Below are 18,318 nucleotides of genomic sequence, written 5' to 3'. Positions count from 1 at the left end.
GCCGTCGCCTCCCCTGGCTTCCCCAGCCCTGCAGGGGCCTCCACGGGCCTCGGAGGCCAGGAAGCTAAGGGCGGCCTCTGGGAGGGGAGCAGGGGTTTCCGCAAGCGGGTCTGAGCGTGAGCATCCTCGGCTGGTCCCGCCCGGGCGTCGGAGCCTTCGGGGTCACCGCTCGGCCTTTGCAGGAGGGAGAAGGAGGCGACTAGCGCGCCCGCCGTGCTGGCACGTCAGTGGACGCCTGGGCGGGAGAGCCGCTGAGGACGATACGCAAAGGCTGTTCACAGCGGAGGGAAGGGAACACGAGGACAGGTGGCAAAGCTTTGAGCGATAAATCTCCAAAGATGGGGCAGATCCGGCCTTGGGGACGCAGGGCACGGCAGGGGGGCCCCGGGGCAGCTCTCCCTTCCCGGTTGCTGCAGGTGAGCACGCGGGATCCGTTAGGTAAAGAACCCCGACGTGGGCACCGCTGGTGACGGAGCCGCACGTGAGCCCACGGAATCGGACTCCAGTCTCTGAAGCTCCTTCCAGCGGTTACGGGGCCTGCTCATTTGCTGAAAGAGTAAACAGAGTCCCGGGGGCTGAGAGGGCACCCGGGGTCCCTAACAGCAGCTTGAGTCCCGGAAAAGTCACGTCCAGGGTTGGGGGACGGGAGCCCTGTTGGTCCTTTGCATTTGGGGGAAGGTGAGGCAAAGCTGCAGTGTGCACATTGCTCGCCGAGTCCTGCGCTTCCAGGGAGTGACCTCTGGGAGCAGAGCGGCCGTTCTCGGGGTTTCCACGCTCAACGGCTTTTCAACTGCCCCCCAATAGCGGCCTTTGCAGCCAGATTTCAACCACATGTCACTTCATCGTCACACCTGGTTATTGCCACACGCAGGACACAGCGTGACCTCTCAGACTGGACCTTATTTTCGCACCTTTTGCTCCACAAAATCCAATTCACATTTCAAGGGTGAAGACTCCACAGCCTTCCCAAAAAGTTCTTAAAAACGTGTTAGGAGCAGCGCATCTCCTGCCGGGACGATGCCCAGAGCGCGCAGAGGAACCGCGCATCCCCCCGCCGCGGCCCCTAAGCGCCCCAAGGCTCCCAGGCCTCCTGGTCGTACAAAGAGGAGCCAGAGCCTGTGACCGAGCCCGGGGACAGCAGCTCGGGTGGGACCCCCTGCAGGCTGCTGGCCACGCTCGGGCAGCCGGGGGCTCCAGGCCGGCACCTGTCGCTGCAGGACGGGGCCTGGCGACAGGGTTGAGGCCCCGGGTTGGCGCGGCTGTGACTTCCGTGCACACGGAGCTGACCCCCGCCCCCCTGTGCCGTCCTCCCCACAGGCAGCATCGCCGCCGTCACGGTGACAGTCATCGCTGTGCTGCTGCTGGTGCTCGGAGCTGCCGCCTACCTCAGGATCAGGTGAGACGGGCTCGCTGCCCTGGGGAGCAGAGGGTGCCACCTGTCGGGCTCCAGCGGGGGGCAGGTCCGCTGATGGGGGAGAGCTGGGGGGTTGCTGAGGGTGCTGGGGGTGCTGGTGGGGGAGCTGGGGGTGCTGGGGGTGGGTGCAGGTGCTCGGAGCTGTGGCCTATCTCAGGATCAGGTGAGATGGGCTCACTGTCCCTGGGGAGCAGAGGGTGTCACCTGTGGGGCTCCGGCAGAGGGCAGGTCCGCTGATGGGGGGGCACTGGGGGGTGTTGGGGGTATGGGGAGCTGGACAGGGGAGTGGGCAGGGGAGCTAGTGGGGTGCTGGGGGAGCTGGGGGGGTGCTGAGGGTGCTGGGGGTGCTGGCAGGGTGCTGGCGGGGTGGGAGAGCTGGTGGGGGCGGGTGCAGGTGCTCCGACCTGCGGCCTATCTCAGGATCAGGTGAGACGGGCTCACTATCCCTGGGAAGGAGAGGGTGTCACCTGTTGGGCTCCAGAGGAGGGCTGGTCTGCTGACGAGGGGGACCTGGGGGCTGCTGGGGGAGCTGGCGGCGTGCTGGACGGGCCCGCAGCTCGGTGGCGGAACCCGAGGAGCAGGCACCAGGAGCCGACGCGGTCTGCAGGCGGGTGTGGGGACGGGGACTGGGGTGGAGCCTGCAGCCAGGACCCCGACCTCGGCCCTTGCCCTGCCTCCCGTCCTGGTGTAGACGAGGCCGCAGGTGTCCGGAAGCCCAGCTCCTCGGCCCGTGACGCAGGGTGGGTGCAGGCTCTGCAAACGCCGGGGTGGGCATGGGCATGGGCTCTGCAAACACCGGGGTTGCCGTGGGCGCCGGCGCCCGCTCCCTAAGGAGCTATCGGCGGATTTGGAAGCACAGCGTTGAAAATACAGGGAAGGTGCAGCGACGTCAGGCCCCGGGGCTCTGTGGGTTGAGCGTCTGCCTTTGGTTCGGGTCCGACTTTGGGTCCGGGTTCGCGTCCACGTAGGTCTCCGTGCGCAGTGCAGGATGGTGCCCTCCGCGCCCTGCCCCCGCCCCTGCCCGTGCCCCCTCCCCTCCGTGTGTCTGCCAAGTAGGTAAATCTTTAAAAAGGAGAAAGTGCGGCGTGTCTGTAAAGTTAGATTCCCTGCCCCGGCGCCGAGTCCTTAGAGTCTCTATCTTAAAGCGCCTCATCTTTTCTGAAGGGAAGGCGACGAGGGGCGGGAGCTGCGCCTGAGCCCGCCTTCACCCAGTAGCAGTGGCCGCGGTCGGGGCCCCGCAGTGCGTTGTCCTCGCTCCCGGGATCCCGGAGGCCCCAGGCCGGTGACCCCCCGGGTCCCTGCAGCGCAGCGGGGCCCATGGCAGGTGGCTGTCAGGTCGGGGCGCTGGCCTCCCCCGCCACCGCCTCGCCATCCGGAGCAGCTCCGGGCCGTCACCCGCCCCTCGGGAGCCCAGGGCCGCCCTGTGCTGGGGAGTGTGTCCTCCGAGCTCCTCAACTGCAGATCGATTCAGTGAGTGGTTAGAATGAATTAGTCATGGTTTCTCTCCCCCATAGGGTCCTCCTTCTTAAATGTAGGGATAAGTTTAAGGTCATTGCTTATCTTCGGGACGACGCATTTAAGGACGGATAAAGGGATCCCGCCCCTCGTTAGAAACCCCCTTAATTATTTTGGCAAATTGACGACGTAAGGCAGTGACGAGCCCTCACGGACCTTAAACCCTTCCAAGCGTCACGTGTCACGTTCTGGGAAAGCCCCACTTATCATCCATCAAAGATACGCGGGGCTCAATCGGGAAGCGGGCACCTGCACAGAGGCCCCCGGGGTTGGGGTTCCCCCGGCTGGCAGGCTCTTCCGTTCCTGTCACCCAGATGTTTGCCAACGGTAACGCGGCAAGAGGCCTGCCTCCTGTGGTCCTTCAGGCCCCCTGGCTGGGGCAGCGAGTGTCGGGACGCCCGGCCCAGGAGGGGCCCGTGGGCTGTCAGCCCGGCAGCCAGCGTCCCTGCAGACGCCAAACAAGAGTCTGCAGCCAAGGGCCTGTTGTGAGCTCGGCGGACCGGCTCAGTGGCTCCACCCTCTGCCAAGCCCCGATTGCCTCGGGAGGCTCAGCAACCTCCACCGTGTCCTTGCATCTCCTGTCCTTCGGGGACCCCCCAGGGGCCACCTCCTCCTGTGATCCAAGCGGCTTCTGGAAGCGACTTGTGGAACGAGCTTCCCGAGCCCCCGCGTGGAGGGAGGGGCGCGCTCTGCAGGCAGGTTACACCGACCCTGCTCCTCGCTGGCTAAGTGGCCTTGGGCCGGTCGCAACCTCCCTCACTCTCAGTGTCTTCGCCTGTAAAAACACGGTGGCTCACACCTCTCTTTGAAGAAAAAGGTCGATGTGAAGATGGACTGGGGTCGCGCACGTGGAGCAGCCGTCGGTTGAGGGCATGCACCCTGGGGCAGACCTCCGGAGCTGGCCCTCGTCACTTGTACCGTTCGTTCCATCAGTCAACCACACGTAGCTGCTACGTCAGCACGCGGCACCGATGCCTCGGCGACCGTCCTGAGGGTGGAGTCCTCCAGGTGAGCGCTCAGCTCCGGTGCACGGTGAGGATGGTGCAGGGCTAGGTGCTGCCATTGCAATTGTTGCTAAACCGGTGCTTACGACCTCAGTGCTCAGTAGATGTCCCGTCCAGGACGTCCCCCTGTCCAGGGGGCATCAGGGCTCCGGGGGGAGCAGGGGGCGGGAGATGACACAGCAGCTCAGCCTCCTCGCCGCACCCACGTGCATGCTCCATCCTCCGTGTTTTTGGCTTGATTCTCTAGCTCAATGGTTCTGAATCGTCCAGGTGCCTAAGAGCCACTGGGGGAGCTTCCTTCCGTGTGATGATCCGGCGATGCTAGCAGCCCCTCTTGATCGTTGGCCTAAACCCCGTTGAGCCACGTCTAACCTTATTTTGACAGAAATCCCAAAAAGGGGAGGATGTTTGGAAGTGATACTACAGAAGGTCTTCATGAAAGAAGCAGGTCTCACAAAGACATTGAAAATGAAAATGAAATTTAGGGCAGCCCCGGTGGCTCAGTGGTTAGCGCCGCCTTCGGCCCAGGGCGTGATCCTGGAGACCCGGGATCGAGTCCCGCATCAGGCTCCCTGCATGGAGCCTGCTTCTCCCTCTGCCTGTGTCTCTGCCTCTCTCTCTCTCTCTGTGTCTCTCATGAATAGATAAATACAATGTTTTTTTTTTAAAAAGAAAAAAAGTGAAATTTAGTTTAGCATCCGATGCTTTCCCTGCAGGATGTGCCCACGGCTTTTCCGAGCCGAATTGGGCGCGCTCTCTGCTAAACAACGGGCCAACAGCCTTGACGGAAGTTGGGCGGCTCGTCCGTCGTCAAGCTCGGCTTAGCACATATGCTCAGCGATCAAGTTTATCCACTCACGGGCCAGTGCCCGTCTCCGAAAACACGTGTTAGGAGCAAATACCAGCCTGTAAAAATGTCTGTGATCGAAAAGGTCCGTATGCATGTCTGAGCTCACATAGCCCGTTCGCGACTTTTCCTTCGAGTGTCTAGTGCGTTCCTCATGACCGTTGTCCCCGTGCCCGTGTCTGTCATCCCGGGTCTTTGGAAGAAATGAATTTCAAGACATTCCCCCCCAAATCCGAAACAGCAGCACAGTCTCCGGGTCTGGTCCCCGTAGTCCCCCCGTAGGTGCGGTGTGGGGGCTCGCGGGTGAGGCCCGCGCTGCCTGTGAGAACCATCTGAGTGACCCCGGCCTGCCCCGACCCCCAGCGCTCCAGGTACGTCCAGGTACTCTCTGGGCGGGTTCCCCCGATGTTTTGCGTCTTGGTGGCTTTGAACGTGCTGGTTGGTCCACCTGCTTTTTACCTGGCTCATTGCAGAGCACCTCCGCGGGGAGCAGAACTGCACGCACCCCTTACCCCCAGCTCCTGCCCTGGGTTCACTGCCTCCTTTGCCAGCCCCCCCCGCTGGAAGGATAGGAGGCCCCTGGCCGTGCCCCGTATATGATCCAGACGTGGCTGCTGGCAGAGTGCATGAGGCTGGGTGGCAAAGGCTGGGCTTTGGCCGCAGGGTTCATTTATTCCCAATATGAGGAAGCGGGCGTTAAGGCGGGGAAAGCTGCGGGAACCTGTTAAACCCGCACATGCTCATTAGTTGCCTTGCGGCTGCAGCTTAGACACAAGCAGGCGTTTCCACACGCAGGCGTCTTCCGGAAGGAGCGTCCGCAGCCTGATGCTGGCAGGAGATTCTAAGACACGGAATAAATCTTCATCTGCTCCTCCAAAGCAAAGGTGATCATTTAAAGATAAATCCGGAAGGAACTGCTCTTTAAAAGAAACCCGGACCGTGGAAAGCACACCTTGGAAACGAACGTCTGCCGCGTTTGCATCGCTGCACCTGGCAGAAAGCCGGAGCTCACCGGCCTCCTAAACCACGACACTCCGCCAGCCGCTGACTTACTGGGTGACCGCGGGTGAGCAAGCCGCCCACCGGCCACAGCCGCCTTGGGCTCGAGACCTCGGGGCCAGACGCGCCCGACCAGACGCGGGGTCCGCCTCGGGGCCGCAGGGTGGAAGGCCGTGCAAGTCCCTTGTACCGTCTCCGCGATTCTTCTGTGAATCTGAACTCGTTGCAATAATCAATTTATTCTGAAATGGCGACAGTTCGGTGGCGACCTCACCGACACGTCAGGTCGGATGCGTGCGGCCTGCTGAAGTCCCAGGATAGGGCCTACGAGACCGTGAGGTTTTAGGGAGTGTGTAAAGGACAGAGAGAGAGAGAGAGAGAGAGAGAGAGAGAGAGCCAGCCCCCACCCGAAACAGGGCGACAGTGCAGCCGTGGCCGGCGGACGGCGGAGGCCAAGGCCTAGTCACCAGGGACCAAGGAGCCGTAAGCCGGGCTGCCTTCCCCGCACTAGGCCGTGTCTCTCGTGTCCTCCCCCTCCTTCCTAGCGCGGCAGGTGCCAACCGTTGAAGGGCACGACTCCCTGGACGGGACAGGAGGGAAGCCCGGGAGGTGTCACCAGAAGCTGGAGCCTAGATGAGGCCCGGGCGTGACCCTTACAAGGACAAGCCGTTTTCCGACCCGAGCGAAGCAAAACCCTGCATCCGCTTTCAGAGACCGCTGCGCCCCCTCAGGTATTGATGCTACAGTCGGTCTCAAAATAGGGACCGTTTTGCACTTGTGGGGAAGCCCCGACCACGGATGTCACCCCCGCTTGTGCCTCTTGTCACAAGGCATCAGCATCTCGGGAGGAGGTAAGTCGGAGGGGCCGCTCCCGTTAGAGCCACGCCATCCAGAAGGAAGCCGGGAGGCCGGGGCTTAACGTCAGTCACTCCCTGCGTCGGCCCCGCGGGCCCTGCTTTTAGCTCTTGAACCGTCGGCAGGGCCCAACTGCGCCGACGCCCGAGGCCTGGCTCAGGGACTGTGCCCGCGCTGCTGCGTAAAGCCTCCCACTGCCTGAGAGAAACGTGGCCCCGACCTCCTTCGTCTTCCCGTAGTCCAGGTCGGGGTGGTGGCGGCTCTGCCCTCGTGCCCTTTAATACTGTTTTCACTTTGGGGCAGTTCCGTGCCCCGCTGGCTGCCCCCGCCGACTGCGCACTACGGCGGGCGTGCACCTGCTGTAGGCGCTCAGCACCAGAGAGCTGCCAAGCAGCCGCTGCGCCGAGGGCAACGCGTTAGGCATTCAGGCAAGTCAAAGAAAAGTAGGAGTGGTCGGTCTCCAAGAGGTGGACCACCTGGGGGAGCTGGGGGGGTGCGGGGGGCTCAGCGGGTGAGCACCTGCCCTCGGCCCAGGGCATGACCCTGGGTCCGGGGATCAAGTCCCCATTGGGCTCCCTACAGGGAGCCTGCCTATCCCTCCTGTGTCTCTGCATCTCTCTCTGAGTCTCAGGAATAAATAAAACCTTTAAATAGATAGATAGATGATAGATGATAGATAGATGATAGATGATTGATTGATAGATGATTGATAGATGATAAATGATTGATTGATAGATGATGATAGATGATAGATAGATGATAGATGATTGATTGATAGATGATTGATAGATGATAGATGATTGATTGATAGATGATAGATGATAGATAGATGATAGATGATTGATAAATAGATGATAGATGATTGATAGATGATAGATGTGTGATTGATAGATGATAGATGATTGATTGATAGGTTGATTGATAGATGATAGATAGATAAAAAACTGTGCCTGATTTAAGAAGCTTTGACCTAGCGGTAGTCCGAGAGCCACTAGTGACTGTGCTCCTCTCTCTCACACACACACACACACACGCACGTGCTGGCGTCCCATCTGTGCAGCGCCCGGGCCTGGCTTGCCCCCCAGCACACCCGGTTCTCCTTGCTTAGGCTCGTTGATGCATGGAAACAAGCCGTACGGCCTCAGCGCATCCCCAGAGCGGGCTCATCTGGGTCTCCTGCTTCACTCTCTCCACTTACTTCTATTTTGCTCGACTCCCTGTTCACTCAAACAAGGAGGCAAAGAAAAATGAAAGTGAAGATCCATCCTTGGCTTTTATTCTTCTAGTACTCATGTCGTTGAAGGTCTCTCATAATTCAGCAGATTCCGTACAGCTCTGGTCAAACAGTTTCGCCTGAAATGACGATAAGCAGTAAAACCTGATGACCAGGAGATCTTCCATCCCCCGACCCCACTATAATGCTCTTTTAAAAATTCAAATAATAGTAATAACAGAGACTGGCTTTACCCCTGTGCGCGGAGCGTGGTTTCCAGAGTTCCTGGCGGGAGGGAGGCGGGCTTGTCCCTCGGCGCCGTTTGCACTGTTGGCACATTTGCCGTGTGCTTGTCTAAGTTTCATCATAATAAGACTTAAGAAGCGGCACTGGCCAGCGTTTGCTGTGCACTCACCAGCGTTTGCTGTGCACTCAGGCCGGGCCGGGGCCGTTATACGCCTCACCCCCGAGCTCCTCCCGCCGGCCCTATGCATCTCAGGTTCACAGAGGAAGAATCAGGGGTTGGAAGCGTGTTCGGGGGGGGGGGGGGAGGGTACGTCTACTGGCCCACCTGACGCCTATGGAAGTAAGATGCCGGGAGAGCTAGGAAGAGGTGAAAGCCTGCGCGGCCTGCAGCCGGGGCTTGGGCTGGCTCGCTGCGAGCCCCCGCCTGGGCCAGGAGGTGCTGGCTGGAGTCACGACGGCTGCGCGCCTCTGGGGGGGGCTCCCCTCTGTGGGCAGGTGCGCTTTCGAGGATGGGTCTTCTCTCCAATCACCGTCTCTTCGGCAGACGTTTGTTGAGGACTACGTGCTGGGTGTTCTTGGGTGCCTTGGGGACAGCGCCAAGGACAAACAGCAGGCAAGTCACGCGGGCGCACGGTTCAGTCAGGAGGGGACATAACAAAATGAACAAATTATATAGTGTGTTGGAAGGTGATAACTACTCTGAGGAAACTAGGCCAGGAATGGGGCGGCCGGAGCTGCAGATTAGAGCTCTCAGGAAAGGCCTCACGGAGAAGGTGGCGTTTGTACAGGCTTGACGGAGACGAAGGAAGGTGGTCTGGAGGACGGCTGTCCCCAGCTGAGGGAGCAGCACGTGCAAAGGCCCTGCGGTGGCCAGGGTGAGCCAGATGTGATGGCCAGGAGGAAGGGGGCGTGCCTGGAGCAGTGGGAGCGAGAAGGACTGCAGCAGCTGAGGTGCTCAGAAGAGCACAGGCCAGACCCTAGAGGGCCTTGCAAACCCATGTCATGATGTTGGCAGGGACTCTGAGATAAGGAGCCACTCCATGGATTTGATTTGATTTGATTTATTTTTTATTTATTTAATTTATTTAATTTTTTTTATTCTACATTTTATTTTACTTTATTTTATTTTACTTTATTATTTTATTTTATTTATTTTTTATTTTATTATTTTGTATTTATTTATTTTATTTATTTTATTTTATTCTTTATTTTATTTTATTTTATATTTTATTTTATTTTATTTATTTTATTTTATATTTTATTTATTTTATTTTATTTATTTTATATTTTATTTTATTTTATTTATTTTATTTTATATTTTATTTATTTTATTTTATTTATTTTATATTTTATTTTATTTATTTTATTTATTTTATTTTATGTTTTATTTATTTTATTTTATTTATTTTATATTTTATTTTATTTATTTTATTTATTTTATTTTATATTTTATTTATTTTATTCTTTATTTTATTTTATTTTATTTATTTTATTACTTTATTTTATTTTATTTATTTATTGTATTGTATTGTATTGCATATTTTATTTCATTTTATTATTTGTAAACTCAGCTAATCAACCTACAATGTATTAATAGTTTCAGAGGTAGAGGTCAGTGATTCATCAGTCTTTATAACACCCAGGGCTCATGACGTCACGGGCCCTCCTTCATGCCCAGCACCCAGTTACCCCATCCACCTACCCCTCCCCTCCAGCGACCCTCAGTTTGTCTCCTATGGTTAAGAGTCTCTCTCTCTCTTTTTTAAAGATGCTACTTATTTGAGCGCGAGAGAGTGAGACGAGAGAGCACAGGCTGGGGGAGAGGCAGACGGAGAGAAGCAGCCTCCCCACCGAGCAGGGAGCCCGAAGCGGGGCTTGATCCCAGGCCTGAGCTGAGGCAGGTGCTTAACCAGCTGAGCCACCCAGGCGCCCCCGATTAACAGGCTCTTAGGGTTCGTCTCCTTCTCCGATTTCATCTTGTTTTATTTTTTCCTCTCTTTTCCTTTCATCCTGTTTTGTTTCTTAAATTCCACATATGAGCGAGATCGTATAATTGTCTTTCTCTGATTGACTTATTTCACTCAGCGTAATACCCCGAGTTCCACCCACGTCGTTGCAAATGGCAAGGTTTCATTTTTCTGGTGCTGAGTTCCATCCCATTGTACGTCCAGACCACGTCTTCTTCATCCCCCGGTCTGAGGGCACCGCGGCCCGTCCCACGGTGTGGCTCTTCTGGACGCTGCTGCCGTGAGCATCAGGGTGCAGGTGGCCCGGTCTTTCAGGGCGTCTGTATCCTTGGGGTAAATGCCCAGCGGTGCAACGGCGGTCGTAGGGCAGCGCTATCCGTAACTTCCTGGGGACCCTCGGCGCTGTTCTCCGGGGGGGCTGCACCGCTGCCAGAGGGTCTCCTTCTCTGCACCCTCGCCAGCATCTTCCATTTCCTGACTTAATTTTCGCCATTCCGACAGGTGTGAGGTGGGATCTCGCTGTGGTTTTAATTTGTATTTTTCTGATGCCAAGTGATATGGAACCTTTTTTCATAGAGTGTCTGTAGGTCTTCTCTGGAGAAATGTCTGTTCATGTCTTCTGCCCATTTCTGGACTGGATTACTTGTTTTTTGGGTGTTGAGCTTGATAAGTTCTTTATAGACCTTGGACGCTATAAAGGTCCGATAGTTCATTTTGCCTTTGTTTCCCTTGCCCTTGGAGACGTGTCTGGCCGGCAGCTGCTGCGGCCGAGGTCAGAGAGGTTGTTGCCTGTGTTCTCCTCTAGGATTTTGGTGGATTCCTGTCTCACATTTAGGTCTTTCATCCATTTTGCGTCTATTTTCACTCCTTGGTTTTAAACAGAAGAGGGAAAACCATCCAACCTCAGTGTCTTATAGAAATATTACTAATTGTGAGACAAGTTCCCAGAATGACCCATCACAGCCTGTGAAACCCATATTGGCCTTGAAATAAGGATGCTAATCAGACTCTGGGAAGCTCGGGGCACGGGCTCTAGGCCCAGGAGGTGAGACGCTGACTCGCCGCTCGGTGGGTGACGTCGTGCACATCAACAACAGCTCTGAGAGGGACATTCCGGGTCAGAGAAGGAAGCGATACCTGCCCCATGGCCTTATTTTGAGGGTCAAGTGAACATGGGACACAGACACATCGTGTAGACCGTACAACACGATCCGGAGGGTGGAGGGCAGGAGGGCTGGTGAGAGGCAGGGGGTGTGGTGGTGTCACCGTTACTCCTGCGGAAATGAAGTCCAGGGCTGAAGTCAAGGGCCAGGAATGTAACCTTCCCTCTGCCATTACTTCTTACGGAGCAGCCGTGGGAATGGTCTTCCGCTGCTCCAGCAAGGGAGGTCTGGGGGTGGGGGAGACAAGGACCCCCGGATCTGGGTGCGGGGTGCTCCCGGGTCAGCAGTGTTCACTGCCTGGGATGTGCAGACCGAGGCCTCCAACGCTGGCGGGTGCAAGAGTTGTGCCCCCCCGTGGGCCCTGGAAGACCCCCCTCACCCGTCATCCAGGCTGACTGCAGCTCTCCCCACCCCGCCATGCAGACCCCGGACCACCCCCCCTCTGTCTGGGTGCCGGGCTGACCCTGACCGCAGTTCTCCACCCCCCTCAGGCACTCCTCGTATGGACGGCTCTTGGACGACCAGGACTACGGCTCCTGGGGGAACTACAACAACCCCCTGTACGACGACTCCTAAGAGGGACCTGCCAGGTGGAGGGGCTGCGCTGTTCCTAGGGCTTTCCCCCCGCGACACGTGCAGCCCCGCTTGTCCTGTGCCCCCCACCTGCTGCTGCCACCACCACCCCCAACAACATCATCGCTCGCTGCGGGTGGAGGCTTCTGTGCTACAGCTTGGCCCACCTGAGGCCCACGGAGCCTCCTACCTGACACCTGCTGCTTGCGCCCACGGAGCCTTCTGACGCCTGCCGCCGGGGCCCACGGAGCCTCCTAGCTGGCACCTGCTGCCTGGGGCCCATGGAGCCTCCTGACACCTGCCGCCGGGGCCCACGGAGCCTCCTACCTGACACCTGGATGCGCTGTGAGGCCCCAAGGCCGGCACCACCCGCTGAAGGGGTGCTTCCTGTTTGCGGCGGTTCTTGGACTTCTTATTTGGGAAATGACATTAAATGTTAACGGGGTTAAGGCTGCGAGCCCTGGAGGCTGTCGCCCCGCAGGCGAGGAGGTGGGGGCGCGCCCGGGGTTGGGGGGTGACCAGGTGTCCCTGAGCTGCGGGGCTGTTACCCCGGGGCCGCCCTCCGGGGTATGGGGAGGAGGAGGGGGAGGGGTGAGCGGGTGGAGAGGAGGCTGGGGAGGGGGGGTGAGGGGGCGGGGGGATGGGGGGATGGGAGGCGGGGGGGAGGGGCGTGTGACTGTGGGGGGAGGGGGGAGGCGGGGTGGAGAGAGGCCAGGGGAGGTGCGGGAGTGAGCGTGGGGGGGCGTTAGGCTCGGGAGGGGTTGGGGAGCAAGGGTCAGCGTGGCAGTGAGCGTGCTGGGGCCGGGGGGTCAGCGCGGGGGCGGGCGCACCTGCACCTGCACCTGCACCTGCACCTGCACTAGCGCAGCTGGGAGGACGGGGGACAGGAGGCGGCCCGGAGCCCGGAGCCCCTGCTCCGGGGAACCCGGTCCACATCTGCCCCTCCCGTGGGGGCCCCCAGGCCTTCAGTGCAGCTGTGTCCACCTCCCCCCGGGACCCGGGCTACAGGCCGGAAAACCCCACATCTAGAATTTGGAAAAAGAAGGAAGTTTGCAGAAAGCCCTGCGCTGTGGTGTCTGCAAGGGGCTGACGGTTCTGCCCCCCCCACCCCCAAAGGGCCCTGCCCCCGCACCCCAAGGATCCCCACCCAGAGGCCCCCACCCCGAGGCCCCCCCAGGACCCCGGTCCCCAGCCCCGCAGCTCGGCTGCTACCGCGGTGGAGGCCCCGGAGGTGCGCAACCCCACGCTCGGGTCCCCAGCAGGACAGCCCCGAGGTGACAGGGTCAGGTCGCTGCCCCCTGACACCTGCCGCTGGAAGGCGGCCTCGGCCGGTGCAGGAGGGAACCTCCAGGGGAGACCCGCGGGGCCCCCATCCCCAGGGGGAGCTTGTCCCACAGGGCCCCTCGGGGCCCCAGAGACCTCGAAACTGGACCCACCTGCATTTCTGGGGGTGCACCTGCGGCCCCGGCATTCCCGGAAGCTCCACTGCCCAGCCTGCCCTCAGGGGGGCCCGGCTCCGCCCCTGGGACAACCTCGGTGGCCAGGCCCTCGGGGGTGCCAGGGCCCTGCTGGGCCCACAGCCTGCCACCCTGCCCCACCCCATCCCACCCCACCCCGCCCCACCCCGCTCTGCGAACCAAGCGCTCCTGGACTCATGTAGCAGAGACAGAGCGACCTGGGGGGCCCGGGGGTCCTCCAGCAGAACTGGAGCAGGACGCGGAGGCCGCCAGCGACTCCCCTTCTGATTATTACCAAACAGAACAAAAGGACATTCTCAGAAAACTGCCCAGGGATGACCAGGGGCGCCCCCTCCAGCCACGCTGCGCCCACCCCCTTCGGGAAGCCTGCGGACTTTCAGTTTCGCAAAGGACAATTCAATCAAAACAGGACATTCCCCCCTTTTTTGTCTCTCCCTTGGCCACAAGTATCTTGAGAAAACGTCCACGAAACACCCTTGAAGCAGTGCTCTCGTGGGTGCTGCTGCGGCCACACAGAGGGTCCCCGGGGTCCCAACCGCAGGCTCCGTGAGCGTCTCCTCCCCGACGTCCACCGTGGTGCAAGAGCACGTGGTGGGGCTTTGCCCCCATGAACCTCCAGACCCTCACGGCAAAGACAGGGAGCTGGACCGAGAGCAAGTAGATCCCGCGCGCGCGGGGACGGCTTCCCGTGGAAATAGCAGCCCTGGTTGCGTCGGGTCAAAACACCCACCGGGGAACCGTATGTTGCCAAGTACTTTTTCTCGGAGTTGGCCAAAGGATTTGAACAACTGTATTCAATACCTGTTGCTCGAAACACACGCACACGCACACGCACACGCACGCACATCTCTGAAATACAACCGGTGTCCTGTAGGGGAGGGCGTGTGTTCGGGTCGCCCGAGGGCCGCGACGAGCCTGTCCCCCAGGGTGGGGACTCTCTGCCGGGGCCGGCGCAGGCCGAGGCGAGCAGCCTGTCCTAGGCCAGACGCAGCGAGGGGTGCTGGGGTCCGGCTCTGCCTTCCCTTCTCTTGGCCCCGTGGAGTGTCCTGCCCTCCCTGGGCGCCCGGCCCCACTTCTCCAACACGGGGGCAGGGGGGATGCTTGCCGTTGCCCATTGGCCTCACCCCAGGCGACCGCACGGTGTGTTGGGAGGATTCCCGGAGCCATGTCTGCTGTGTTTTCAGTTTCTGCAGAAAACTCTTCATAGCTCTTCTGAGTATCACGCACACGTGTGCGGGGTCTCAGGTTCGGCTTCCTGTTCGTTGTTCTGCCCGCGTGGGGTTGGGACGTCAGCTATTGAAGGACAGCTGGGTCGTGGCCACCTCAGGCCATCGTCACGGCTCGGAGCTGACCCCGCAGCCCGCTGACCCGCCTGCGACCGGGAGAACGGTCTCTCTCTGCACAGGAAACGGTGTCCCAGGACGCGGCCCCACGGAGAACTGAGTAGGGGCCCGGGAGGCTCGGGCCACACGGATGCCTGAGCGCTGACGCTGCAGACCCCGGCCTGGGCCATCCCGGAGCCTCCTGAGTCCTCTGGGGGAGTTGATGGGTTTGACGCCACCGGTTGGCCCTTCCGCCCGCTCGCAAGGGCGCACGGTTCAGTCCCTCGCATATGGGAAATGGGTTTAGCAGCTGGGCCTTGTTGATTTGCACGTTAATTCACCCTCCTTGCCTTGAACCTCTTTTCTGGCAAATGAATGTACCGTTTCTACTTGGATTGCAAAGCGCTAGTTGGTACCAGTAGTAGTAGCAGCGCTGCCCAAGAGGCCGACGCCACGCTGCTTTCTTGGGGTGGGTAAAGATGGGAAGATGTGCAACCTCTTTGATATGTTTGATGTCATCGTATCTACATTGGTTGTAAGACGTATCGCATAATAATTATAATTATATCAATTAAAGTCGTTAAAAGCTTGCCTCTGACGGTGGTGATTCACTTTTTGATATGTTTTGTCATTCAAGCCATTCAGCTGATGGGCTCATATTAAGCAGGCTTGATTTGTTTTTGTTTTTGTTTTTTTTAGTTTTTTTAATAAAGATTTTATTTATTTATTCATGAGAGACACACACACAGAGAGAGAGAGAGAGAGAGAGAGAGAGGCAGAGACACAGGCAGAGGGAGAAGCAGGCTCCATGCAGGGAACCCGACGCGGGACTCGATCCCGGGACCCCAGGATCACGCCCTGAGCCAAAGGTGGTGCTAAACCGCTGAGCCACCCGGGCTGCCCTTGATTTGCTCTTAAAGCAAATTAACCCCACATCAATAAATGATATTTTCTGCACCGCTGCAAGGGATCTGTGATCTCGAAACAGAATTGAAGGGGGTCAGAAGTGAAGAAACTTCCCGAGCAGTGATCTTGCTCTCCACAGTACACCATGCCTTGCAGAAAATGTAAAAATAGACATTTTGATTCAATAACTCGGCAGCGGCACAGAATCAGGTCCTGTTAAGGCGTATTGGCTTTCGCGGTGTGTTTGCAGGTACTGGGCTCGCCTCATGCTCCCCCAAAAGAATTCAGTTCATCGCACCCGTCCCGGTAAAACAGCGAAGCATTTTCAACCATCCGGAGTGTAACAGCGACCCTCAGGAGCTAAGCGAAGATCATTCGGATTCCGAAGGGACGAGCGACCGCGCGGCCGCGCACCTGGCAGCATGGTTGAGGAGCCGGCGTGGTGGCCTGAAAACCGGGACGTCGAGGTGCCTGGTTTCCAGCGGCTCACACGGGGGACAGGGAAGAGCCACTGCAGAGGGAGAGGACCAGGCCCGGGGCTGCCGTGGGCACAGGAGCGGGGGCACCTGCGGTGTCCCGAGCCCGCCCGACCGCGGCGCCCGGAGGCGTGGACAGAGGGCGCCTAATAGGAATGCACAGAGTTTGCCTATTGCAGATTATTGGGTTCAGATCCTTGTGTTTTCCTACATCGTAGCGTTTGCAAGTCGGATCTTAGTACGTCTCGGGCATTTAGTGACCTGTCTGCGACCTTTCACCCCCTAAAATTCAGCAGCACCAGCCCTGGCTGGCTCTATTGAGATTGTTTGTCGGGTGCCCGCAGGTGCCGAATGCTGCCGCCCCTGCCGCGGCCCCGGGGCCACCACGGCCTCTCCCAGTTACAGATGGAAACGGAGCGCCCGGTCCCGCCTGTGCCAGGCCTCCAGGTCGCGCGTCGCACAGGGTGGCCCTGCCCGCGAGCACCTACGGTTGGCAGGTGGCACACGCGTGATCCGAACGGGCGTCACCGAAGCCCCGGGGTCCACTCAGGACACTGGCTTCTGCGCTAAGCCCGACCCGCTCTCAGCCTGGGGGCGTCCCTCCGCCAGCCAAGCCCCCCGGCAGCTGCTTGCGGTCAGCCCAGGGGTCTGGTGTGGCCCGAGCAGGGACAGTCAGCTCCCAGCTCCTGCGTCCCCGGGGCACCGCCACCGTCCTAACCCCTGCTGCCACTGGGCCTTGTGCTCCCGGGGAAGGGCCGCCTCGGCTGCCCCCACTGTGTTAGGGGAGCACGTGGGCCCCCATCCCCGGGGTCAGGGTCAGCCTCCCTCCCACCCCCGCCCCACTGTGTTAGGGGAGCACACAGGCCCCCCCATCCCCGGGGTCAGGGACCCCGTTTGCCCCACCTGTGCCCTCCGAGGAGACAGGTAAGAGTCCACTACAGCCTGGACGGGCATCCTGTCCTCCGAGTGTCTTCCCCTCTTGCCCTAAGGTCCTGTTATTTCAGGACCTTGTCTTCCGTGGCTCGGCCATGACAAGGGTCGCATCTTCTCACATGACCCGAGCAGGAGCCGGGTGCCGTTCCCAGCAGGTCACATGGAGGAGCCTCCCCAGGAGCCACAGGTCGTTAACGCAGCCCCCCCCTCCCCGCGCAAGGAGGAGCCAGGCCGAAGGTGCAGGCACCTGTCGAGGGGGTGATGTCAGGTGCTGGGAGAGACAAAGGCGCCCCGATGCGAGGCCTGCGACGGGCATCCCTGGGGAGGGCGGGAACCACCTAGGGTGCTCCTGGAATATCAACTCTTGATGCAAAGCTAAGGGTGGCCCATGGACATGGGAGTCGCACGACTGCGTGTGAGCAGGAACAGAGGCAGGTGCGGGAGCCCCGGCAGGTGACGCTGCCGCCAAGCCAGCCCCAGCGGTGCAGCGGGCGGGGTGCTCCAGCGCTCCCCCGGAGCCTCAGCGCCCCCATCCCTGGTGCCTTGGTCTCGTTTCCGTCTTTCCGGCCTCACCCGAGACCCTGCTGGGCACAAGCTCCCGCCAAAGCCTGCAGGACAGGGACGCGGAAGACACAAGAGCTCGGGCTTCGCCCCGACCCCGACCAGCCAAGGGGACCCCAGACAACCGGGGAAGGATGCTGAGCTGAAAATGAACGAGCACAGCCCCCTCCCTCCTCCAGGCTGGAACTTCCCCCAAAAGGAAAATAAGAGTGTTATCCTGTCCCTAAAGCGATGCAACGGTCCTTACACGGCTGAGGGTGCCCTCACCTGCCCCCCGGGACGCGGGACACACAACACCCTGTGCGTGGCCCCAGCTTGGGTCCATCCACTCCTGGGCCACATGCCGTCTTCCCACCAACCACCTAGCTGGCCAGTTGTAGGGTTACCCGCGTGTCCTGGGTCACAAGGGGAGGGCGGAGGAGGGAAGGGAGCCGACCCATTGCAGGGCTGTCCCTGCGCACACGGATGTCTCGCGTTCCCTTGTCCTCAGCCAGCCTCTCTCCAGGACGTGGCTCTTTCCGGGGCAGGTGGCTCGGAGCTGCCGAAGTGTGAGTAGAGCTTGGGGACCGGGGAGGCACTACGGACCCGGGTGCGAAACACGGGTGAGCTCGAGAGGGATGCCCACAGGGCCGCAGGGGCCGAACGCCCCCCTTCCTATTGCACACCCCCCCCCGGCCCGTCCCCATCCCTGCAGCCCACCGCATCCACCTGCACCACGGGACAGAAAGCAGAGAAGCCGCTCAAAACCCCGCACAGCACCCCGCCGGCGGCAGCCCCCCTGCCCTCGCGCCCCATCCGGCCGCTCACGCCCCCGCGCCCCATCTCCCTGGGGCTCCTGAGAGAAGG

The 18,318-nt window shown here is 59.6% G+C and overlaps 1 protein-coding gene across 1 annotated transcript in view; it reads left to right on the top strand.

The window, feature by feature from the left end:
• PARM1 (prostate androgen-regulated mucin-like protein 1) overlaps window positions 1–12,245 on the top strand; it is an 83,200-nt gene extending 70,955 nt beyond the window's left edge. Inside the window, exons 3-4 of the mRNA XM_077844434.1 lie at window positions 1,318–1,396; window positions 11,715–12,245. Coding sequence (XP_077700560.1) covers window positions 1,318–1,396; window positions 11,715–11,799 — 164 coding nt within the window. The 3' untranslated portion in view covers window positions 11,800–12,245. The remainder of the gene's footprint in view (window positions 1–1,317; window positions 1,397–11,714) is intronic.
• The last annotated feature ends 6,073 nt before the right edge of the window (window positions 12,246–18,318 follow it).

The sequence above is a fragment of the Canis aureus genome, chromosome 13, assembly GCF_053574225.1.
Source record: "Canis aureus isolate CA01 chromosome 13, VMU_Caureus_v.1.0, whole genome shotgun sequence".
Taxonomy (NCBI): domain Eukaryota; kingdom Metazoa; phylum Chordata; class Mammalia; order Carnivora; family Canidae; genus Canis; species Canis aureus.
The sequence above is the reverse complement of the archived record's forward strand: the minus strand, read 5'-3'. Positions and strand labels throughout refer to the sequence as shown.